Source organism: Fomitopsis serialis, assembly GCF_022376445.1.
Source record: "Fomitopsis serialis strain Sig1Antser10 chromosome Unknown B0H18scaffold_22, whole genome shotgun sequence".
NCBI classification, from domain to species: Eukaryota; Fungi; Basidiomycota; class Agaricomycetes; order Polyporales; family Fomitopsidaceae; genus Fomitopsis; species Fomitopsis serialis.
The window spans coordinates 192,838-208,479 of record NW_025954982.1 but is presented as its reverse complement, the minus strand read 5'-3'; the positions used below and the strand labels follow the sequence as shown (position 1 = coordinate 208,479).

The window sequence follows — 15,642 nt, the reverse complement described above, 5'->3', positions numbered from 1 at the left end:
TAAGACTCGACTCACCAGTGTTACTCGAGGAAGCCAGTGTTACCGAGGAAGCCAGTGTTACTAGGATCGCGGCGGGAGGCGGTGGCTTGGCGCGCGCACGCGCGTCTTCCCTTATTCGGTATCACTCCTTCTCTCATCCCGCAAGGCCGCGCGTGCCACTACCACTGAGGCTCAACATTGCTCGCGTTGACGGCGAGCTCATGAGGTGCGTCCTGATTTGTGTTGCAGTCTTAACACGGCTAATTGCCCATCAAACACATAGGTAGCATGTACATACAGTGGCGAGTCTCGCAGGCCAGCACTAGTATTACTAGGCTAGCACGACGGCAAACCACTGGCACCACGGCCTCATTGTTTTCACAAAGAGTAGTGGTCATGGCCACTCGGGTAATATATGTCTGTGGCCCACTGTTCTTGTACGCTTTGGCCGAACATTTTCGTATAAATACGGGCAATGCTGTCTGCCATCGGAATGGTGTTGCGTCTCATCTCGCCTTCTAAGTCTGTGCTCTCCGTCCCTTTATGATGGCGACTGTCTATGACAAGGATGACCCGGAGAGGCGTCGTCAATTCCGCCGCATACTCGACACTGTAGGCGAAGATGCAATACTGGCCTACCGTGATTCGGTGAGCGCTGTTGTTGATCAATGTGCGAGCACCTTACTGACTCGAAAGAACTAGACTCTCGGTGCCATTGAGGACGTTCTTCCTGTCCCTTTGGAGATGTTCAATGCTCGGAATGCGTTAGAGTGGCTAGACATCGACAACTTCAAGATCTGGGTCGTCGGCTACCTGCAGAGGACTCAGTCCCACGCACCATCGCAGCTCAGAACACCCCAGAGACGCACCCCGGCCCCGCGTCTCGTTGACGACTCGGAGACAGTTCAAAGACCTCGTCTGCGCCCGCTACAGCTCGGCTCCCCCGTCAAATCTCCTGCAAAGCATGTATCTCGGTAAGATAATTTGTCTTCTCTTACCGTGTTCGCGTTTTCACGAGACTTCCTCACTAGATTTGAACTTGACCCGGAACTTGAGCTGTGGCCACCAGATGATCTCGCTGTTGATGCAGCCTGGTCCGCGCCTATGATCCCGACCTGGGGAGATGCTGTCCTCGATTCTGAGCCTGATGGTCACGCTAGCCTTCCGCCAAGCTCTCCGTCCCCGTCGATGAGTTCTGAGCCGGAGCTTCATCCACTCGAGGTCCGAAGAGATGATCTGGACTCGGATGCTTCTCACCAGCTGCCAAACCGACATGCGACACCGCGAAAGGCACACGTTATTGCTAAAGGCAAGAGGAAGCTCAAGGAGGTCATCGAGATTGAAGATAGCGACCTTGACGACGATGTCGACAAACCCAAGCCATCTTTGCCACGGCCACGAGGAAAGAAGAAGCCAAAGAGAGGTGACCGGAAGCTCGAGAATGAAGAATCCGACGAACCGGAGATTGTCATCACACGTGAACGGAGTGTCCGCGAGCTCAAGATCCTTACTGACGTTCCACGCTGCTGGGAGGTCCCAGAGCCGGGGGAGAGCTTCGCATTCTTGCTCGACCTCAGAGCCGAGCATCTGAGGAACCGGTGGAAGGATACTGATGGGGAGTTGATGTCCATGGCGGCAGTCATTAAGGCAGAGGTGCGTGGCAGTTCCTCTACAAGGCTATCATTGCAATCTCACATGCAAACATGATTGTCATCCAGGATCAGGACGCTTGGGGCAAGGGAACTGCAGGCTACGTCAACAGACCGGTCATGGTCTCGGCCTTTGGCGATAAAGAAGCAGTTCCATGCCGCTATGCGCAGCATGAATGTCAGGGAGTATTCCACTGCGAATTCATCGACTCGGCCCTTTTCGAGGGCATACAACGATATCAACCAAATGATGAAGACCGACGGGCATTCTGGGAGGCTATCCGTGCAATAAGTGAGGAAGATGGAACATCGAAGCTGCGTCAAGCAGCGAGGTATGTCGTGAAACTCTGTTTGTCTTGAAGCTCGAAATTGACGTAGTTCTAGTTTCTACACGGAAGTCCACCGGGATTTCAAGTGTCAGTGTGCGACTGATAGCTCGGTCAAGCCGACGCCAATTCTGCGGCACTTCAAGGAGGTTTGTGATGTCAACGAGTTGCACATTCAGTATTGACTAACCTAGTCTTTCCATAGATGAGCAACACAGGCAAAGAGATGTTCTTCGGGTGCTCTGGTTACCGAACGGGTGACAAGCCCAGATCGCACACATTCATCCCGATTCCATCTTACATAGATGAGCAGCTCTTACTCGACATGTGCAAGACGAATGCGAGTACGAAGCACAATGCTGAAGATAGCGCAGTGGTTGGTGGCGAGTGCGCATACGTTGTTCCCTGCCGAAGTGGTGGGAAAGGGCGAAAACAGTGCCGTAAGTTCATCAATTCAGTTACACTGGACAAGCACCTGATGCTGTAAACAGCGTACACTCATCTAGAGTACAATGACGATAGTGCTGTGCCTACACCCAAACTCGGTAATCTGAAACGACGTCAATGCACCTCAAGAATCCGTATCTGGACCCCGATAGACAATGATGACCGGCGTGCAATTGTCATGCTTGAAGGCGCACACAACCATCCTACGCCTGCGCTGACGAAGCCTTCCCGGGAGGCGAAGGAGAAGTACAGTGATGCAGTGAAGGCAATCGGGCTTCATGGGCTAACAGTTGGGAAGGTGGACCGGGGTACGAAGTATTTCCGCATGTAAAATGTACAATGGAGTCTGAAATTTGATGTTCTATTGCCATAGCTAAGAGCACGCAAGGGCTTATGGGCGGGCTGACGCCATCAGAGTTTGATCCCGCCCTATCCAACCGCCGTCACCGTGCAAAGATAATTCAAAACATACGACATGATGCCTTTCCGCATGGACTTGGACTTGAAGGTATGTGTTGCAGTGCACGTCCATGTACCTGCCATCGTCAGAATGCACAGCCTCAATGTGTCTACCTAGGTGTTATGGCGCTTTACGAGAAGGAGTTCAATTCTCTTCCTCTAATTGACCGCTATATCCACCGCATTTTTGCGGATGGTAGTACGCGTGTTGTTGTTACAATGTACGGCGGCCTCGCGGCACTCCTGCACAGCGCCAAAGCCACCTTGCACGACAACACCTACAAACGTGTCCACGGGAAATGGAAGGAGTGGGAGGCCACCCTCTGGTATGACCGGCTCCAGATGCGTACGTTCAGAGGCAACCACTTTTGCATCATTCTTTAGTACTCACATCGTCATTTTGCTCATAATAGGTGTAACTTATGCCCGAATCTACTGTACCGAAGAAACACGCGAAGCATTCGATCTCATGTGGACTGCCTTGTGGAAAACTGTCAAGGATGTTACGGGCAAGGCAGTGAAGTTCAAATTCATGCATGGCTGTGGTCTATTAGGTATTGTTGTGGATGGCTGCAAACCACAGGCCGAAGCATGCGGGGACGTTCTTCTGCGTCTCAACAACCCTGCTGAGACGAACATCAATGATAGCGATCCACAGGTCATTATCCAACGTATACTTAAAACGTGTATGGTTCACCTGGACCGGTATGTGCATGTCGCACGGTTCAAGTTGTACTGCATGAGTCTGATATTTGATTTCCCTCAGGAAATTCACTGATCTCAGTAATTCGTGTCCAGATGATGTTATGAAGCGCATTCGTCAGTTTCCATACCTGAAGACGGAAGAAGAGCTGTCTGAGTTCCAACACTGGTGCGCGACCTCCTCGCACAAAGCTATTCGGGGTATGTAACACATGTTTTACATGTTCTCAGCAATAAATTGCTTACTACTCGCACACTTTTGTATGCTCGTACTAGATTGGTACGCAGACAAGAAGCCACATCCTTGGTTTTGGGCCTCTGTGAACAAGCACCTGTCGAAGATTCCGGCGGACGATTGGGACTTGATTCCGGCCAATACGAACCTCAATGAAAGTGCACATCCGTTTACGAATCAGCATACTGGAACGAACCTGCCACTGCTTGATTCCATACAGCTGTGAGTATACTTATTACTGTTCATCGTGGCACAGTAAATTTGTGCTGACATCTGTTGCAGTGCACGTGAACTTGACGCAACAATCTTGACGAAAATTCGTAAAGCCGAGGAAGATTGCATTCTTCCCAACCACCGAAATGAATTCAGCCAGCGCCTGCGTGAGAACATGCGTCGCGCGACATCGAGGCACAAACAAGCAAGTGCTCGCACGGCAGCCTCGGAACAGCTTACAGAGCTGGAAGTGGAGCTTGCTGAAGCACAGGCGCAGCAACGAGAGGCGCAGGCAAAGATCAAAACATTGAAGGACCAGACAAAGTCGCTCAGGGCAACAGGTGCACGCAAGAAGACGAGGCCGACGAAGTATCAAGACGGAGACGTTGCTGACGACCCCGCTGGGTCTTCGACGGTCATCGATGAAGGTGCCGCTTCAGTTCTCAACTCGGATAACGGTTCCTCTGTCCCTCCAAGTTTCACGCCGGCCGACGGTCAGCCTTCGCACGCTCTGCCAGAATCGTCCACGTCCGAGTCCAGTGCAGTGGCTTCAAGTCCGCAGATACTATATCTCGACGACAATCAACTTCAAGTTGAAGCTTCGGACTTCGACGGTGTCCTGGAGAACCCTCGCCATGGGCAGCTCGAGGAAGCCATATCAACTCCGCCTGAGGACGAGGTGACGAAAGATGAACCGCGTGCATATCGAGGCTTCAACTCGCCGCTCAAAATTTGCTACATTCCGGCGCTGGTGGGACGCACTGGCAGTGCCAGTGGTTGAATCCGCGGAAAGGACTGCAGCCTCAGTACATCGTAGGAGATGTGCCATGTGTATTTTACATCATTATGTCTGTGCAGCAATCTCTCATGGAGGATACACGAGACGTTCCTTAAGTAGCGGAAACCCGGAAACCTTGCCTGGAAGGTGCGCCAGACGGGCTACTACTAATTACTAGTAGCCACTCGAGCGCAAGCGCCCAGCGCCACATGCGTTACAACAGTTTCTTCGCTCACCCTGCTCGCAATATTTCTTTCCCACAACTGTTCTCTACGGTATTAGTGTTTTTCAGGCGCACCTAGTGCGTGTGCAAAACCATATTTCTTAATCTTCAACGCTGACTCCAGGAGCAACGCTAAGTCGACGCGCTGCGCGTCACACATGGTTACATTTGTCACGTGCCCTGATGGGCGGGGCGCGCGCTTGGCGCGCGCCCCCGACGCGCCCTCAGTAACACTGCTACCTTCAGTCTTATTCGCAAAGCGCACGCAGTAACACTGGTACGTCCGGTCTTATTCACAGAGCTCAGACAGTAACACTGGCGCAGTGTTACTGTTACTACTTTGGTACATACTCCACCGAGATTCGGATCTGAGCAAGGATGCGGCGTAGCCTCTAGGTGAGTCCTTCCTGGGCATAAAACAAAATGGATCTCACTGTTCGTTTTGTAAGTAAATGGTGCTTGGAATGTCATATCATGACTCGGAGCTGGCAGGGGCGGCAGGCAGGTTACTAATGGTACCTTGTAACAAGACGAGTTTACGCCTTGTACGAAAGGGTTCAGTCCTCACGCGGTTTGCTTAGGTAAGGGGCTCGACGGGTGATCAGGCCGACGAGGAGGGCGAGAGAAGGGAGAAAGGGGAGAAAGGAGTTGGATTGTACTATCTACGGGTACAGGTGTACAGTAGATGGTACAAGAGAGAGGCAAGAGGCGAGACGAGAGGGGGTAGACGTTTGACCAGCAAAGCGTGTCGTCTGCGAGTGTTTCGGCCCTTCCTATATACTCGCAGCGATCCTCGCATTGGTAAGCTACTCTGTATCTTCACGAGTACTCTCGAATATTCCATAGCCTTCGATAACATACCATAGAGGTCGTGAACATACTAAATGATTCAATATCGTTCTATCGAGGACTAGTAACAACTAGTCACTCCTTACATACCTGTTCAACGTTTGAGTAGTACTATATGTCATGTCCCTAGACAGAAAGCACCTACCATGATTGGCAGTACATCGCACGTAGTATGCCTATAGTCCGCACTCACCCGCGCAGAGCTCGGCGGCAGCTTGAGTTGGTCCCGGGGTCAGCATTATGGGAAAGCTAGTATCCCAGGTTACCGGACCAAATGACGATAAGTACTCATGTGCGACATGGAGGATACCCATGTTGCCTTCGTATATGTCTGGAAATCAAGATGGGATGAGAGCATTGTCAATGTTCGTGCCAAGTTCGTGCAATACTGCGAGTGCAAATCAGATTCTTACCGTCTTCCCGCCTCCTGTTGGCCACGTGATGCTGCGCGACGCGTCGGTGGCTAACCGGACAATGACGGACCGCCGCAGCGGATCGTCCGCGACCCGCGACCGCTGCGGCTGCTTGCAATTGCCTACCACCATGTCCGAGTCTCAATCCAAGACAGCGATCAACATCATATCCGGGAAGCCTCCGTTGGACGAGAGTTATTACAACCCGGATGACGAGGAGCTCACCTTCTACAAGTCGCAAACCGGGATCGCTGATGACCAGGCCCTGAAGGACCATATCACCAGGATCCAGACGGACGCGTATGAGACGGTATGCATGTATTGGTGTCACCGAATAATGCTAGTCATACTGTGAATTGGGGCAGGTATATCCGTACCCGTGCATTCGTCGATTTGCCTTCATGAGGTATGCGCGCCGAAAAACTAATATCAGTGCGTGTCGCCCAATTCACGTACGCGCTCTGCAGGCTCAAAATATCGCGTCTGCCGGCCTACCCGAAGCTGTTACGTCTCGGGAAGGAGCGCGAAGGAGCTATATTCTTGGACATCGGATGCTGCTGTACGTTTGCATTGCCTATCTCCAGCATGTCTATATGTGCATCACGGCGTCTTAGTCGGAAACGATGTTAGGAAAGCTATTGCCGATGGCTATCCAAGGGAGAACTGCATTGCGTCAGACTTGGAATCAGGCGAGTACAGGATTCTGCTTCTGCTCATACAAAAATATCTTCATCTCCGCTCGCAAGATTTCTGGAAGCTCGGACATCGTCTCTTCAACACTGACCCAGAGACATTCCCGGTCCCTTTCATCCCCGGCGACGCCTTTGACCCTAACTTTATACAGTCTGAACCGCCCTTCTATTCGCTTCTCGAGTCACCGGCACCGCAGCTGTCTCGGCTCACAACTCTGACACCGCTACTCGGGCATGTCTCCGCCATCCACGCGTCTTCGCTCTTCCATCTCTTCGACGAAGCAAAGCAGCTTCAGCTGGCGCGCGCTCTCGCAGGGCTTCTCTCACCACAACCCGGTTCACTCGTCTTCGGCATGCATGGCGGGCGCCAGGAGAAGGGCTTCAGAACTGAACAGGGTGTCCCGGGCCAGACCGGAACGTACATGTTCTGCCACTGTCCGGATAGCTGGACGGAGCTCTGGGACGGTGTGGTTTTCGAGAAGGGCACTGTGCGGGTGGAGGCGGAGCTGAAGCAGATAGAGAGAAGAGACATTCAGGCGGAACCGGGCACGAAATTTTACGCGCTCCTGTGGTCCGTGACAAGGTTGTAGAATATGGGATGAGCTGTGTGTAAGATCGGCTGGCTTGCATACAAGCGGATGTGCCGCCAGACGGCCCTCTATGAATAGCTTGTACAGGTGTATACTTAGAGTTTGGCTGTACCTCGGCCAGGAAAGAAGCTCGCTCATGGAGCAGTTATGGTGTACTATCAATGCTCGACTTGTATTGATTAACGTGCCTCGTCCCCTGCCCCCAGTTCTATTCAAAGCATCACACTGACATTATCAGGGACCGGTGAGTACTTTCTTAGGCTTGTGATGCCAGCCAGTTGACGGTCAAGTTTTATATCCGAGCCGAACGTTAATGCCAGCTAAGTAGTAGTAGTAGTAGTAGTAGTAGTAGTAGTAGTAGTAGTAGTAGTAGTATAGCTTATCCACAGCAGAGAAGGAAGAAGTGTGATCCAATGATGTTGTACTTAGATGATACGAGAATATACCTGAGCGCGCGCCCCACAGATATAGAAGAAATGGGCGACTCCGACTTGCAATGCCCGTTGACATACGCAGTGTTGCTGGCCCGGAATAGAAGTGTGCTCTCAGCGACAGAAATTTCATACTCGAGGTGAACGCTTTCGCCGATGACTCGCTAAGACTCGGAAGCCCATCTGATTACTGCGACGCTCGGACGCAAGCTTCACGGGTCAAAATAGGTCGTTAGGTCGCTATCGGGACGCTCCGCCGCTGTTAGCGTACAAACGACTTCTGGCATGTCTGTTCCGACACTGTCAATGACACGCTAAGTCGCCGCCCCTCTCGGGCCCATGGCAAGTCGCTTACTAAGGAGAGGCGCAAGCTAAGTATGCGACGTTATCATGATTGAAATTAGCGAGCTGTTCGTTAACACCTGGGCTTGGAAGACGGTATCCTGCGATCGAAGATGCTACATTGCTGTATAGCCGTAGACTTGCGGTGAACTGCAGTCGCGATACTAACACCGCTGAGCCAAAATGGTTGCCGTTCTGTGGCCGCGTCGTAGTATATGTTCCCGTGAGCGTCGCCAGATCTGATCGGGTCAATCCACCCAACGCTCAAAATCAATTTCAAATGCATACAGATTCCTCAGTGCGTGTGACTTCTGTCAGACCTGGCTATTTACCAAACAGACATACTGGCCTACATCTCTACTATCCCCGTCGTGGCTCGAGCTTCAAGCTTCACTGACAGTGCTAACGCAAAATGAAAGCAGATCGGTGACTCAGAGCTCAGGTTGCGCACTGAGAGCCTGAGACCCATCGGCATGCTTCGAAGGTCCTGACTCATCTGGACGTTGCGCGTCGCGCGAGCGCGCTGAGGCGGTAGCTGTGTACATTCACGATTCCTGGGCGGTACGTACCCGCGAGCACATGGTAGGTGCTGACCCTGATAAGCAGACCTCTCTCGCGTCTATGCTTCTGGCCTTCGGACCTTCGATGCGCAGTCCTCCTCAGGACCTCCTGAAATCATTGTCTCCGATTTGAAAAATGAAGAGTGGCATAGCAGGTATGTCCGATGCTACTCCACCATTTCTCGACGTATTGCATCTAAGTCAAGTTTCAACAGGCTCAAGCATCGATTTCGCATTCGAGTCAACTTATCTGAGTCCGGGCACCGCTTTCGCTTGTAATTGGAATTTGTATCCTGCTCTTTCTTGTAGAAGGTTCCTGAAAGTTCCGAGACGACCGATGTTCCGTGTCACAACTCCCACAAGTGCTCTTACGGACGTGCCTTTCCTCGATCATCCGAGTCTGATCATCTGCTCTAGCACGCTGGCATCTCTACCCATTGATATGAGAGTGGTATGGTCTATGCTCTGCGCTTATGAACAAATGAACAAACCTCGTGCACTGCCATTTGAGAGGTGTCGCCATCACTCCATACTTGCACGATGTAACGGGCCGGAGATGGCGTTCTGAGCGGGCACCATCTAGTAGTTCACAGTGTACCGCATTGCACAGCAGAAGGCGAATCAAGATATCTGCGACCATGACTTTCAGGTCCGAGTCCTTACATCAATGGCACGTTGCTGCTAATTATACGCAGTAGGGCCGTCGCGTGGTAAGAATGCCGTAGACTCTAGGCTGAACGTGTTCACAACTCCACAACACAGATTCAGATCCACCAATCGCGACAGGGACCACGGTGGCGAGACGGCGACAACCTACAGGTAACAGCGTGGCTGTTGATACAGTGACCGCCTTGGACCGCCTCGTACATTTGACAACGACTTCCGACCGCAACGGAACGAACAACAGAACTTGCTATTGGTTGTAACCGCATTGAATTGAGCGCCCGCATACCGTGCAGAGTTCATATATCATACGTAATCGCTTCTGGTTGCTGAGTGGGTGTAACGTTGGTGCATAGCTTTTCGTATCGCATGGCGACTAGCTGACGCGCGCCACTTAGTCCTCACTCGGAGCCCTTCATGTGGACGCCCAAGATGTTGGGCAGAGAGGAGTTGGAATCAGGTATTAACATGAGTTCTTTGTGCGACGTTGTTCCACTTCATTCTCAAAATAACACCCGCAGGGGTTCAGATTAGGAAGATTTCATTCTGGGGTCAACCTCCGCGGGCATCGGTACCATTTGCCGACCTATGGCTCGCCGCCGTGTCTGTGGTTACCCCATCGGACGTTCTACCGCTACTCGCAGTTTCCCCGTGCCATCCGATTGGATTTGACAGGATCATGCCGAAGCAAGATATGTCTATGAAGCAGAGGTCACGAAGCTACTAGTGGTGTCAGAGCGCGTAAAGGTCTGCTTGCTGTTATTCGCCAACGTATTCAAAAAGCGCTGAAAGGCCGTCTTTAGGACGAGAAGTTGGCTACCGAGGCTAGTTGAAATGATTACCCTTGCACGCAGCAGCTCGTGGTCATGTTTGCTGCTCGGCACCTCAATTCAGCCCCCCCATACACCGTTGTGACGGATACATGAGTTCCGTCCCTCGCATGAAGCGTTAGCGCAAGCTGCGCAACGACACAATGTCGTGCTAAATTTGTCACAGTGTTTCAAACTACAGGAAGGTGAGCAGTGGTGTTCTGTGTGCGCTTATCTTGCACCTTGCCGGTATATAAGCTGACCCCTACATTGTGTCTTGCTAGGCCTCGTACATCCTGTCCCATGATGTCTAGACTCCTATCATTCGTGCTCACTGCCGTGTTCGCCTCTTGCCTGACGGCTGCTGCCCCGGCCGCCATATCAGCGTCTGGGTCAAGCGTAGCGTCTGCCGCGGAGCCTAGCGAGACCGTCGCTCTTGCTAGTGACAACCCCAACGGTATCCTGTGGAACACTACGACGGACACCAACCCTCAGCCCATACGCGGACAGCTCGGTGGGACCATCTTGGCCCAGCAGAATGTCCCGCTTCAGCAGCAGAACCCAGATCTCCTCGCGCCGCCTACTACGGACCAGAACACGATGTATGTTACACTTACATAGAGCCTTCGCCTACTAACAGCCCCCTAGTCCCAACGTAAAATGGCCATTCAGTCTGAGTCCAACGCGTCTGAACACCGGCGGTTTTGCTCGCCAACAGAACAGTACGTATCTCAGCACGGTCACGGTCGTATTGTTTTCCACTGCTAAGGTCGTGGTCTCCAATAGTCAATCAAATGCCCGTAGCCACATGTGCGTTGGTAATTCGTTATACACCAGATGTTTGCTGAGACATTCACAGCTATGGCTGGTGTCGACATGCGCTTGGAACCCGGAGCTATTCGGTAAGCGGCAAGAATGCGTGTTTGCTGAATTACATAAGCTTAGCTGCACCATCACAGCGAGCTGCATTGGCATAAGACGTCCGAGGCGAGTCACTACTTACAATCCAAGACGATGTGTGACTAACCCATATTGCAGTGGGCATATGTACTGAGTGTTAGCTGGCTACCGCAATACTTTGGAGTCAGATACACTGACGCGCTTTCTGTTTAGGGCTACACACAAGTCTCAGCGGTAGACCAAGATGGACGCAACTTCGTGGGCACCGTGGTACGAGCACTGCGTTCAGCGGTCTTGCTTCCCTGACCTCGGTTCAGGGACCTGGCGACTTGTGGTACTTCCCGCCCGGTATTCCTCACAGCCTTCAGGCGACGAATCAGACGGAAGGCGGATCCGAGTTTCTCCTCGTATGTCCGCTCTCCTTCAAGTGCGTTATCGACTGGGGTTCACTCCGTAGCAGATCTTCGACAATGGTGACTTCAGTGACGGCTCTACATTCCTTGTGAGTCATTGTTTAGTGCTGATCTTTTGCATCGCGCCTAACAGCCTCCTACAGCTGACAGACTGGCTGGCGCACACGCCGAAGGAGGTCATAGCCAAAAACTTCGGAACGAGTTTGGCGGCTTGGAACGATATTCCCGGCGAGCAACTATACATCTTCCCCGGTGGTGAGTTGATGCGCTTGTGCAAAAACGTCATCACTCACGTTGGTAATCAGAATCTCCGTCGCCGGATGCAACGGCACCTGAGGACCCTCAAGGACAAGTGCCAAACCCGTACATCTACAAGCTGTCCCAAACCAATGCAACACAGCTCGCTGGAGGCGCTCTCAAGATCGCCGACTCGCGGAACTTTACTGTGTCTACTACAATTGCCCTTGCCGAAGTTTGGGTCGAGCCCGGAGGAATGAGGTCCGTGAAACACACTCCTTTCCTGTTCTTGATAATCTGACCCCGCGTCTTCGTATTAGGGAGTTGCACGTGAGTTTGCGCACAACTCAAAGTAGACTAAATATTGACTCCTGAGGCACCCATAGTGGCATCCAACGGAAGACGAGTGGACCTATTACATGTTTGTGGTCTTCATTAAACATTACATTGCTTGAGCTAACTTATGATCAGATCGGGGTCTGCTCGTGTGACGGAGTTCGCCTCGAGTTCGACCGCCCAGACTTTCAACTACGTGGTAAGTCTACTATTCTCCAAGTGGGCCATATTTCTTAGGTGGATGTGACAGGCCGGTGATATCGGATTTGTTCCCGCGTCCTATGGTCAGTCCTCTCTACGGCCACTTCAGCACTCGTCATTTGACCATTGTCGTGTCTCACAGGTCATTACGTGGAGAACATCGGCAATGACACCCTCCATTACCTAGAGATCTTCAACAACAGTATGTCATCTGTCATCTAACGTAACTTCAGATCTAACGCAGACGGCACAGATCTCGTGGTGGACGTGAGCTTGAACCAGGTCAGGCCCGTTATTTACACCATCACCGATTGTAGACTGACCTTTCCGCAGTGGCTTGCGCTCACGCCGCCTGCGCTCGTCAAGGAGCATCTCCAAATATCCGATGAGACGATCGCGCATCTCAGCAAGATCAAGCCGTACGTCGTTGGAGCCACCGAGGTGTGATGGCAATGCCAGGGTCAATTCTCTTCGTAAACGTATATGATGTTGTTGGTAGTATGTACGTGTATTCACGATTTATAACGGAACTCATGCAATGTAATGAAGATGTCTACTTGAATGAGAAGCTAGGGCGACCTACGTGTCATGTTCCTTCATAGTATTAACAGTGCGATTGCTACATCGCTTTCGCGCGAGGCCACGCTGAGAGTAGCAAGGTGGTGGAGGTGCTCCAGAGCTTCCACTGCGTGATAGGTGAACATGATTGCTCTACGCGATCTTGCCAGGACGCGACGACCACAAAGTTACATTATCCCTTAAGGACTGAATATCTAAGCTTAGGACATAACATAAGTGGTGGTCATACTGGGCGCAACTATTGCCAGTCACTACACAACAACGGAATATCGTAGCAACATCGCAAAGTCCTTGAAGGACGTCCAATCACCGGGCGTAAGGATGGTAGTTGTGCTGACCGCGCTGGCCGGCGCGTTGCGGGCCTACACCCGCAGGTCCTCCGGGGCCTCCGGGACCGTTGCGTGGGCCACGAGGGACGTTCGGGCCCATGCTTCCTCCAGGGCTCATCGCACCGGGTCCGCCCATACCTGCGCCGCCGCGGCCCATACCCATGCCAGGACTCATACCGCCACCCATGCCCATGCCCATGCCAGGCATCATGCGGCCACCGCTCATCCCACCGCCGAATCCTCCGCCCATGCCGCCCATCATGTTCATGCCTCCTGCCATCATGGGGTTCATGCCCATCTGCTGCATCATACGTGTGTATAGCTGGGCAAGCTGTGTGGGGTCGAAGGGTGCGTTGCCACCTGCGCTCGCCGCGGCCGGGGCGCCGGCGAAGCCGCCGCCCTGTGCGCCGTAGTTTCCGCCGCGGCCGTAGCCGCTTTGACCACCTTGCCCACCGCTCTGCCCTGCCTGCCCGCCCTCTGAGAAGTTCTCGCGTTGTGAGCGTGGCTGAGCGAGTTTGACGTCGATCTATACGTGAGACTGATGAGCAGGAGAGCTACGCGAAACCTGCACGAGCGAAACTCACCAGCTTTCCATCGATCTCGAGGTTACCGAAGCCGAGAAGCGGCTGTACGTCCGCGTTTTCGAAGGAAACGAAGCCAAAGCCTTTGCTCCGGCCTGTCTCGCGGTCCAACATAACTGTTGCATCGACGACCTTGCCATACTGAGAGAAATACTCCCGCATCGATTCGGATGTGACACTTCCAGCCAAGCCACCGATGAAGAGCTTCGTCGCTCGTTGATGCTCTTGCCTCGGAATCGCACGTTTTGGATCGATCTACGGTCTACATTCAGACGACGAGCGCTACAGAACGACAGTACGTTACGTACAATCTTCCCGTCCAAGAAATGTTCCCGAACCATGACGGCGTTCACGGACGCGGGGTCCTCGAACGTGAGGAACGCGAAACACCGCGAACGACCTGCCGCGTCGCGCATGATTGTGCATGCTTCGACCTTTCCGAACTGCGAGAAATACTTGCGGAGACCCTCTGCCATGATACGCTATTTAGCACTACGAATTGAGACACAAGGCGGACTATGAATAAGTATGTACCATCTGTAGTATCCCAATTGAGGCCGCCAATGAACATTTTCCTGGTGATCATGAGGTTTGACGTTGACGCAGATTGCATGGGCAGGTGGGCGGACGATACAGGATATGGGAGAGCAAGAACTGATATTAGCATCGGTAGCCTAGAACAGAGGAGCACGACCAGGGTAGAGAAACGGACGACTCTACTGTGCGTGACTGTGTAGCGAAGCGATGCTAGCCTAGCCTAGACTAGGTATCCCAGATGTGCTAGAGCTAGTCGTAGGCGATATCGGTGACTACCGCGGCGCCGCGCGCATTGCTACACAAGCAACCGTGTCCCATGTCTAAGGCCCGTTTGAAGACCCATCCCAGTCAAGTGGACAGCACAGCGAGCGCCCTGGAAGAGGTCAGCGACATGAAATCAGGAAAACTCACCCTTCCTCCTTCATTTCTGAGGGTCGCACGGGTCGGTCGGCAGGCCCTCCGGCCTGGAAATCTTGATGAGGCTGTTGCACCTCCCTATAGTCATCCGCCTGGCGCTCCTGGTACGTCTGTATAGGCTGTGCCGAGTCGGACGTGTAGGATGGGATTGCGGAGCCATTGGAAACACTTGATGGTGCGGTACTTGCAGCAACAGCTGGGTTCGATACAGGTGAGTTGATACTTTCGGGTGGCTTCTCCAGGTTCGCCTTGGTTGGCTGAATGTTTTGCGGTGCCTGCGTGTCCTGAGCTTCTGTTGGGGTAGGTTCCTCGGCGTGCTGAGTCGGGACCGCATATTCTTGCTCGTCATTGCCGTAGAGATCTACAACCCTATTGTAAGCTTGACATTGTTTCCTGCCGTATCTACAATGCTCACCGCCGTAAAGGTCTGCGTCGAGGTCGGACATGATGGTGAGGGGGCTGGGACGATGGTGATGGTGGTCGAGTGGCAAGAGAAAATGCGGTGATTCACGCGACGTGGCCCAGTCAGGCAGCTGCCTTGATTAGTCACAAAAGCCTACCATATTTGGGGGTCGCAAGACTGGGCGCTACGTTGGGAAACTGCGTAGGAGCCTGGTAGACGCTCTCAACCCACCAGCATCTCGACGTCGGGAGCATCGTTTTCTCTATCTCTCACCGCGACTGCCATGAGACCGAATCTCGGAAGGTAGTTCAGGATGTTGTCCACGCTCTCTTGGCCGCTCGGATCACTC

At 52.7% G+C, this 15,642-nt stretch overlaps 7 protein-coding genes across 7 annotated transcripts; 3 read left to right on the top strand and 4 right to left on the bottom strand.

The window, feature by feature from the left end:
- Window positions 1–138: 138 nt before the first annotated feature.
- Window positions 139–407, bottom strand: B0H18DRAFT_999120 (uncharacterized protein). The gene is made up of 2 exons (XM_048045538.1): window positions 263–407; window positions 139–205 (listed from the first exon to the last, which is right to left on the bottom strand). The coding sequence occupies exons 1-2, from the start codon at window positions 375–377 to the stop codon at window positions 159–161; spliced, it is 162 nt and encodes a 53-aa protein (XP_047895057.1). The 5' UTR covers window positions 378–407; the 3' UTR covers window positions 139–158.
- A 115-nt stretch (window positions 408–522) lies between these two features.
- Window positions 523–4,791, top strand: B0H18DRAFT_1117695 (uncharacterized protein; the record flags this gene model as incomplete). Its single annotated transcript, XM_048033637.1, has 13 exons — window positions 523–627; window positions 682–953; window positions 1,011–1,632; window positions 1,698–1,960; window positions 2,013–2,103; window positions 2,160–2,394; window positions 2,446–2,709; window positions 2,775–2,909; window positions 2,979–3,206; window positions 3,274–3,565; window positions 3,627–3,763; window positions 3,839–4,019; window positions 4,080–4,791. The coding sequence occupies 13 exons, from the start codon at window positions 523–525 to the stop codon at window positions 4,789–4,791; spliced, it is 3,537 nt and encodes a 1,178-aa protein (XP_047895056.1).
- A 460-nt stretch (window positions 4,792–5,251) lies between these two features.
- Window positions 5,252–5,870, bottom strand: B0H18DRAFT_999116 (uncharacterized protein; the record flags this gene model as incomplete). The annotated part of the gene is made up of 4 exons (XM_048045537.1): window positions 5,252–5,288; window positions 5,336–5,407; window positions 5,461–5,526; window positions 5,670–5,870. One exon carries the CDS (start codon window positions 5,868–5,870, stop codon window positions 5,670–5,672), a length of 201 nt encoding a protein of 66 aa, XP_047895055.1. The 3' UTR covers window positions 5,252–5,288; window positions 5,336–5,407; window positions 5,461–5,526.
- Window positions 5,871–6,396: 526 nt separating this feature from the next.
- On the top strand, window positions 6,397–7,709 carry B0H18DRAFT_999109 (uncharacterized protein). The gene is made up of 5 exons (XM_048045536.1): window positions 6,397–6,583; window positions 6,639–6,679; window positions 6,741–6,832; window positions 6,888–6,962; window positions 7,020–7,709. Exons 1-5 carry the CDS (start codon window positions 6,404–6,406, stop codon window positions 7,553–7,555), a joined length of 924 nt encoding a protein of 307 aa, XP_047895054.1. The 5' UTR covers window positions 6,397–6,403; the 3' UTR covers window positions 7,556–7,709.
- Window positions 7,710–10,460: 2,751 nt separating this feature from the next.
- On the top strand, window positions 10,461–13,079 carry B0H18DRAFT_232482 (oxalate decarboxylase). Its single transcript, XM_048037225.1, has 20 exons — window positions 10,461–10,566; window positions 10,645–10,962; window positions 11,009–11,082; window positions 11,147–11,170; window positions 11,220–11,262; window positions 11,320–11,347; window positions 11,399–11,416; window positions 11,474–11,530; window positions 11,578–11,667; window positions 11,721–11,762; window positions 11,817–11,928; window positions 11,979–12,171; window positions 12,231–12,240; window positions 12,297–12,331; window positions 12,382–12,445; window positions 12,497–12,530; window positions 12,590–12,649; window positions 12,701–12,729; window positions 12,781–12,945; window positions 12,997–13,079. The coding sequence occupies exons 2-19, from the start codon at window positions 10,664–10,666 to the stop codon at window positions 12,892–12,894; spliced, it is 1,326 nt and encodes a 441-aa protein (XP_047895053.1). The 5' UTR covers window positions 10,461–10,566; window positions 10,645–10,663; the 3' UTR covers window positions 12,895–12,945; window positions 12,997–13,079.
- A 253-nt stretch (window positions 13,080–13,332) lies between these two features.
- B0H18DRAFT_1117692 (uncharacterized protein) lies at window positions 13,333–14,412 on the bottom strand (the record flags this gene model as incomplete). Its single annotated transcript, XM_048033636.1, has 3 exons — window positions 13,333–13,881; window positions 13,940–14,191; window positions 14,245–14,412. 3 exons carry the CDS (start codon window positions 14,410–14,412, stop codon window positions 13,333–13,335), a joined length of 969 nt encoding a protein of 322 aa, XP_047895052.1.
- Window positions 14,413–14,880: 468 nt separating this feature from the next.
- B0H18DRAFT_874476 (uncharacterized protein) lies at window positions 14,881–15,336 on the bottom strand (the record flags this gene model as incomplete). The annotated part of the gene is made up of 2 exons (XM_048040353.1): window positions 14,881–15,251; window positions 15,306–15,336. The coding sequence occupies 2 exons, from the start codon at window positions 15,334–15,336 to the stop codon at window positions 14,881–14,883; spliced, it is 402 nt and encodes a 133-aa protein (XP_047895051.1).
- Between the last annotated feature and the right edge of the window lie 306 nt (window positions 15,337–15,642).